Source organism: Sapajus apella, unplaced genomic scaffold (genome assembly GCF_009761245.1).
Source record: "Sapajus apella isolate SASKATOON/1434 unplaced genomic scaffold, GSC_monkey_1.0 scaffold69, whole genome shotgun sequence".
Classification (NCBI taxonomy): Eukaryota; Metazoa; Chordata; class Mammalia; order Primates; family Cebidae; genus Sapajus; species Sapajus apella.
In genome coordinates, this window is record NW_022437009.1 from 4467347 (window position 1) to 4475364 (window position 8018).

An 8018-nucleotide genomic window follows, 5' to 3' on the forward strand; every position below is an offset into this window, starting at 1 on the left:
TCTCAATCTATTTACAGTATCTTACTTTCTGCAACAACTTTTTTATATTTTTGAAAGTTTTCAAATAAGCCCCAAACCTCATTCCTTCCAACAAGCAGGGCCACCAGCAAGTGCCTTTGATGAACTAACGAGAACCCTATTTTCTTTAAGAAACTAAAGAGTAGGCATTCTTTTGACAACTCTCAAAAATAGTTCAGTCAATTCGATAAAATCATCTTTGAAAACATAAAAAAGAACTCACCATCGCTTGGTACGTAAGCCCGATAGGCTGCTACCACGCTGAAGGCTTTACATAAAGGGAGAGCCGACAGCCTGTGATTCTGCTGGGTCTGATGGAGACCTGCTATTCTGATCTCTGAAGCTCGCTTTGTCTATTCCCGCTCCCTCTTCCCTCCTGTCTGTTTCTACACTTCACAAAGGGCCTTAGAAGTTGTATTTCTGGCCCAGTAACTCTTCCAGCCACTGCTGGGTTCAGACCAGATTTAGCCCAAGGATCGGCGGGTGACCAGGCCCACACAATGCCAGGAGGAAAGGTGCCAAGCCTGCTCCAGCTCTGGCAGACTGGCTGTCACTTGGGCATCTGGCCCTGCCTGAAGGCTCCATTTGTCATTAAAGACGTCCCTCCTTCCCCAGCCATTCTTTCCACCCCCTAACCCAGGGTCTCCATGAGAGGGACAAAGGGGGCCTTATTAAAGGCAGGGAGAGGAGGAAAACCAATGGCCTTAAAGAGATGCTGAAGGGATGACGCTGGGGACCACCTCAGAAAGCTCTCCCTAGGCCTGCTGGGCACTTGCCACCTTCCAGGTCTCCCCGGGGAGCTGGGGTGACTGACTTGAGTTTTTGAAAGCCTGGACAGTTGTTGGACACGGTGAGAACAGACTGAGAGGTTTGCAGCAAGCCTGGGAGCCAGACAGCACAGTCTGGCTTCTCCCATCCAGCTCTGCCCTGACCAGCAGAGCTGTGTGGTGAGAGGCGAGAGCTGCTGCTAATTACGTTTTCTGAACACGCCACGGGCATACTTTCCTCAGGCTGTTTGGTTTGTCCCCTCTCCACCCCCACTCAGATGCAGCATGCAGCTCAACCAGTCTTACAGGGAGGAGCAGTGTGGGAGCCCACGGGGGGAAGTCAGGCCCACCACCCTGGATGACCTGCGGTAAGAAGACGCCCTGCCCTTTCCCACCTACGCAGGTGGGATTCACACCAACTAGGGCTGAGGACCAAAAAACCGCCATAGACCTCACTCCTGGCCAGTGTCTTGGCTACTTACACATACAGAGTCCCAAATATCACTCCTCTCCACTGTGACCACCGCCGGATTTTTCTCCACCACTTTAACGGCAGCAAAACATGTCCTGAGACAGACTGTCGCCTCCTTGGCTTTATTGCTGCCACAATCTGAAATTCCCTGTCCTCCTGTGTTCCTATCTCCTATTCCCCCAGGCCTGTTTCTGCACCTGTCCACCAGAGAGCGGTGCACTGGTCTCTGTCCAAGTGACTGTGAGCGCCACAGGTGTTGAGACAGAGTTCTGAAGGCAGCTGGCCTGGTGTGTCCGGGGCTCTGCACACAACAGATGTTTAACACAAATCCGCTGGTCATGCCCCAACACCAAACATGGGGAAAGAAATCCTTCTGAGATGAATATGCAGCGAAACAGTGACCTGCTTGTCTTTAGAGCCCTACAGGTGTCTGTGAAGGACTCAAAACACCAGACTTTTGATGCACAGACATGTGACTTGGACACCCGTTTCCACCAAGGGTCAGTTAGGGTAGCAGTAAACTTGAACAAGCCAAACCAGAGGAGTGAAGGATCGTACATGCCAACATGAAGACGGTTTGGCAGTGTGGCCTCACACCAAACACAGGCCAAGCCACCTCCCTGGAGCCCAGCCAAATCTATGACAAAGCCGATTGTTCTGATACCCACTAAGGTGTGCCCTTGCTGATCTTGGCTGCTCTGCCAGCTACACTATCACAGCAGTAATAGCTACAATGAACTAAGTGCCTACTCTGTGCCAAGCAGACTAAACACTTAAGCATATACTGCCTAGGGAGGCAGAGAGACTGGGAGAGGCAAAGGTTTTGAAGTCAGATATCCCAAGCTCTGCATTCACCCAGAGACCGTCTCAGTGCCAACTGTGTGCCATGCTCCATGCCAGGCACTGAGGATGTCATGAGGTGTAAGAGCAGCCCCTGGCCTCAGGGAGTTCATAGTCTGTGGAAGAAAACAAATGGAAAAATAGGCCACTAACTACAAAGTGAGAGATGCCATTATGAGGGCGTTTACTCAGCCCTGGCCTCATTTGAGTGAATCCTAAATGAGGCTAGCCATGTTTTTGTGCAAATTACTCAAATCCTCTAAACCCTAGTTTCTTCATCTGTGATGCGGGGATTAATAATACCTAGGTCACAGGGTTCTATGAAGACTAAATATACAATCTATATAAAGTACGTACCTTGAAGTAAATAAAATGATGGTAATCACTCTTATTTAACCATAAAATAATAAGATCTTATGTAGAGATTTAACGTATGACAACCCAACTGATTTCTAACTTTTTCTCGGGCATACAATTTTCAAAACACTCAAGGCTTACACATTTGGAGTCTCTAACCTGCACTTGATTCTTTATTGGAGGGTCCCTAGGATGACCATTTAATTCACTGCCCAAACCAGGCCTCTGAGAGTAGAAAAAAAAGGAACAATTAATGATTCCACTGGGACAACGTGGCAAACCAGATATCACATTTTGGACAAAAGGGAGCCGCTGGTCACTTTATCCACTGTCCATAGGCCAATTTCATTATCAAAGTAGGCAGCCATCACTATGCATCTCCTTTCTCCATCACTTTTGGGAGCTGCCAACAACTTTGAGAACAGGCCCAGCAAAACCTCAACCCGGGTGAGAGCCAGCAACCACCCCGCGCCATCTGCGTTCACCCCAAGCTCAGTGAACATGGAGACCCCCCCCCACGCTAGCATCTCCGCTTCCCAAACCAGAAAAGAGTCATTCCCTGGTCCTCGCACTTGGCATCTGTCACCACCCCTCATGTAATACAGAGCCGCTGTCTCCCAGCAAGGCGGCAGCTGTCCCTTCTTCCTCCTGGGTGCTGCCTCTTACCTCAGGTGTCCCAGGCTGTAGAAGCGGGACTCGCCGTCGGTGGAGCGGACTACCTGCAGCGTGAACATGGGCTGCAGCTGCCTGAGCTCCAGCAGGACGATGGCCAGGTAATGGATGAAGAGGAGGGCATCCACGAGGGAGACTGCATATTGCACAATGCCCTGGTAATTCCGGTCCCGAGAGTCCAAAATGCGGACCCCGTAAAAAAGCCAATAGGAAACCACAAAGAGAAAGATGAGGACCAGCAAAAGGGCACGAAACACAAACACCCGTGGCATGTCAGCTCTCCGCTTGCGGAAAAAAAGTGCCCAGGTCCCTATAAGCAGAATGAGGAGTTTGAATGCCACGGAGATAAAGAGCCCCTCACAAATTGTGCCACAAGGCTCCAGCTCATCCCTCCACAGGATCGGAGGTAGCAGGATGAAGGCGATAGGGGTGAGGAAAACCAGAAGTCCAAGAAAGGAGGCGATGGTGAGGCCCAGGTAGCGTTTGCAATCCAGCCCCACACTGTCCTCCATGTCCTTGCTGATCCTGGCAATGTCCTCTTGGGATATGCTGTGCTCCGAGGTGCCTGTGATGGCCGTGGTGGTCTCTCCCCAGTTGTCATCCTGGCGGGGAGAAGACAGTGAGGATGACACGAAGCAAGTCATTTGTAAAAGCTACAAAGAGCACTGAACATGCAGGGCCTGCCACAGCGACCCAGCCCTATTCACAAAGGCTTCCAGAAAATGAAAGCTTAACTCTTTAAATATTAGAACTTTTTAACTCAAACAATTTTCATTGAAATGTTCAAAATGTATGAGGTATCCACCTTTTCAAACAGAGAAAACATACTGTGATCTGTTTGGGTGATTCATTGACATAACATTGATCATCATCCCCTGTGCTGAAAAGCCTTGAGCGGGCTCTGAGGGCCTCGAGCTGTTTGCCCTGCAATGCGCAATCCAGGTGTTAGACTAAACTTGTGAGAGCTCATCTATAGAGATAAACCACGTGCATTTTCTTTCCAATTCACACTGGGTTATAAAGGCTTACTAAGTCCAACTTCTGGAGGTGGGAGTATTACTGCACCCTCCAGCAGCCCAGAAGAGCTAAGGGCATACCAAAGGAACTCACACCACTACACAAACCCCAACTTACCTACAGCTAGGATCCACATTTTAAAATCTCCATATGATGTTCACAAGGCCCACTTAACAGGTATCAGTGTCAAGCACTGTTTAACAATATTTCTCATGCACCAATCTAAGCAAATCCAAGAATCCATTTATGGCCAAATTGGCTTAAAAATTCTTTCTAAAATGTGTTTTCATGACAAACTAAACATCAAGGGCAGAGAAATAACCAGGGTTACTATAATGTATCTTTTACTTTCCAGCTTCCTCTCTTTTTAAACTTCTAGGCAGTTGCTAGTTAGAGCAATTAGTCTATTCATTTAGCAAGATCCAGGTGATAGAATTTTAAAGGATTTTGGCGTTTAAAAACAACTGGTGATAATAATGCAGCAGTAAGAGGGCAAGGCACTGAAAAGACACAGGGGCCAAAGGGCTTTTGTCTCAGAGACTCATATGTATCCTTTCACTTGGAAAAAACAGTCAGATGTAGTGACAAAGTAGGTGAAAGTAGGACACCAACTTAGAAAAAGCTAGTTCAAGTTAGTAGCTAAATCAGCAAGACAGATATTGCTCATAACCAAATAATCCCAAATCTAGTAATAACCAAAAAACCATGAATTATGAAATGTATGGGCTATGGTAAGAAGTGGTGGTGGTGAAGGTCTCAATCCTATGAACCAATAATCCTTCAACTTGGAAAGTGAGACAGATCACACACACCTAATTCCTATTTAAGAAATTCCTATTTAAGATGATGGCCGGAGGCAGCCAGGACTCTCAGACACTGCTGGTGGACGTGGACCATGACACAGTGCCTCTGGAAAACCACTCTGGCTATTTCATATAAATTTAAATATACGCTTAACTCTATGGCCCAGCAATTCCACTCTCAGGTTTTATCCAAAAATTAATAAAAACATACATCCAGCTGGGCGCAGTGGCTCAGGCCTGCAATCCTAGTACTTTGGGAGGCCAAGGTGGGCAAATCACCTGAGGTCAGGAGTTTGAGACCAGCCTGGCCAACATGATGAAACCCTGTCTTTACTAAAAATACAAAATTAGCCGAGCATGGTGCTGCATGCTTGTAATCCCAGCTACTCAGGAAGCTGAGGCAGGAGAATTGTTTGAACCCCAGAGGCGGAGGCTTCAGTGAGTTGAGATCGCGTCTCTGGACTCCAGCCTGGACGAGAGAGCAAGACTCTGTCATAAGAGAAAAAAAAAAAAAAAAAAAAAAAGAAATATCCAACAAAAGACAACAAGAAGTATGTTCATAACAGCCAAAATAGTGCAACCCAAATGCCATCAACTAAAAGAATGGATAATAAATTGTGGTACACTGATACAATGGAATACTACTCAGCAAAAGTAAAAAAAAATAAGCTGTTGAAACATACCAAAACATGGATAAATCTCAAAATTATTATGCTGAGCAGGGTGGTGGGTGCGAGGGAGACAGACCATATGATTCTAATTATATTAAATTCAAAAACAGGCAAAATTAATCTACAGTGATAGAAATCAACACAGTGGTTGCCTTGGAGAGGCAAGGGTGAGGCAGAGATTACTAGGAAGGGCACAAGAGAATTTCCCGGGGTGCACACACATGCCTAAAAAATGTACATGTACAAAGGGTCCTGCCAAGCTTGAGGTTCTTAGAAGAAAAAGGACCTAGGATCCTTTCATCAAAACCCCTAGATTTTCATAAAGAAACTGAGGCCTACAAAGGCTGTGGCTGCTCAAGGTAACAGGGCTACTGAGAAATACAGCCTCCAAACACCCATCTCAATGCTTTTCTTACCAGATCATCCCGGGGCAGCACCAATAGCTTCCCAAAGTAGTTCTCAGCTATGAGGTGCAGAGGAGATGCGGAGAAAGAAGAGCCTTCATTGTAGGCCACCGGCACCTCTGAACGCACATCCAGGAGGAAAGTGACCCCCTTCAGTGCTCCAGGGTGACCCAGTCCTAGGATTGGCCCCATCCAACCATCAGCCATCCCACAGCCAAAGAAGGCAGCACTAATGGCATTTGCTCACTGCTCAATGAACCTCATGTTCAACCCACAACTGTAGCTTTGTGTCCTAAGAACACCTTGTGTGCTCCTAGGAATTCCAAGTCCATCTATCTGATTATAAATACTTACCTGTGTGTACGCACAGGTAGGTACAGATTTATGCTTATCTACAGTCCTATATCTGTCTTTACAGCTGTGTATCATACACTGCTTTGTTTATGAGGGGCAAGGCTGGACACGTGTATATATATTTCAGGATGTGCAGAGGGTGTGCAAACATGTTTCCGTGTATAGCTCAGATGTTTATTTAAATCAGATGGGCTGCCAGTTGGAACCTCGAGAAGAACCCACTCAACGTTTTAAAAAATAAAGTATATTTCAAAAATAATATAAAATTAGGATTTCCAGCTTTTCTTAAACACTGAATCCTTGCATTCTTGAGCAACAGTAGGTGTCTGGAGCTGCAGAGCTTCTGTTTCCTTTGCAGAGAAAATGCATTCTCCAGTCTGCCACAGCCTCCTTCACTGCAAACAACAGCAGTGACACTGAGACAATGCGCAGACTACTGTTAACCCAAAGCTTGTTTGAGATATTTTTGCCCCCTCTTTTCGACCCAGGGCCTCCTTAATTAACTTATGTTCCTCTGCCAGGTATCTGTAGGTGCAGCCTCTGATTTACTGCATAGATCTAGTAGTAATGGTCGGTCTGGGCTGCCCCACGTTTTCCCCTCTTCTTCTTAACACTACATAGGTTTTCTGGGTTTCCTTCTCCTTCTTATACTGTTCCATTTTGAAATGAGTCGTGGGAGACTTCAGCTTTTCCCTTCCCTTCCCTGTCATCAACCTGGCCGGCTTCTTTTCCACACCATGCAAAGCAGGCCAACCAATCATACTTCGGAAGAATCCCCAAGCTACCAAAGGGCAGGACAGGCTGTTCTTAGACCAACAAGACACCATAGGACGTAGATAAACTAATTAGCATGCTAGGAAAATAAAGACAAAAACCCAAGAGAACCTACTGCAACAAGACTTAGGAAAACATTTACAGAAAGGAGTCTTGGCCAAGTGGCAGTGTGCTTACAGACCGCCTTTGATCCTTACCTGAACTTCCTCTGTCCGAGTAGAATCATTTGCCAACAGGGGCTCTCCAGTGGGAGCTTGAATGGTGACAGACTTTTCTGACCCTCTGCCATCTTTACTCCGGGGTGATTTGTGTCTCTCTCTAGTTCTCTCCCTGAAAAACAACACTGAGCTAGCACATTTATGCCATGTTAATTAACTCTCTGGGTTCACAGAAATATAAGTATCATTTTAAATTTAGGAAAATTCTACACACATACACATGCACGCACGTGCACACGCACATACACACACACATGTGTGCATGCACACACAGCATCAAAACATGTACTTCCTCACCACACTTCAAAGGGAACACTGATTTTTACTCCCTACTTTTTTCTTTCTGCCATTCCAAGACCCAAAACAAAGACTGTCATTCTTCCTTTATCAACAGTGATATTTTTTCAAAGCCTAAAACTGTAATTTTAGAATTTCTGTAACTAGTTACACCTTACTGTAATAATTACTGATTTGATTTGGTTGAATTGTTTATTTCTCATTCTCACAAGTTCAAAACTAAGTCATTCCCATAGGTTCTAGCTGAACTTGAAGATAACCACAGAAACAAACAAGCTAGGACAAAAGACACCAAGAGGTGTGGCGGGTGTGTGTGTGTGTGTGTGTGTGTGTGTGTGTGTGTGTGTGTGTGTG

General features: G+C 46.1%; 1 protein-coding gene across 2 annotated transcripts in view; it reads right to left on the reverse strand.

Annotated features, from left to right (window-relative positions):
• Window positions 1-8018, reverse strand: part of VANGL1 (VANGL planar cell polarity protein 1) — a 52967-nt gene that overhangs the window by 27155 nt on the left and 17794 nt on the right. For both annotated transcript variants that reach the window (XM_032249636.1, XM_032249637.1), the window contains exons 3-4: window positions 7347-7479; window positions 3121-3728 (exon numbers count right to left, since the gene is read on the reverse strand). In XM_032249636.1, the coding sequence (XP_032105527.1) occupies window positions 3121-3728; window positions 7347-7479 (741 nt within the window). The remainder of the gene's footprint in view (window positions 1-3120; window positions 3729-7346; window positions 7480-8018) is intronic.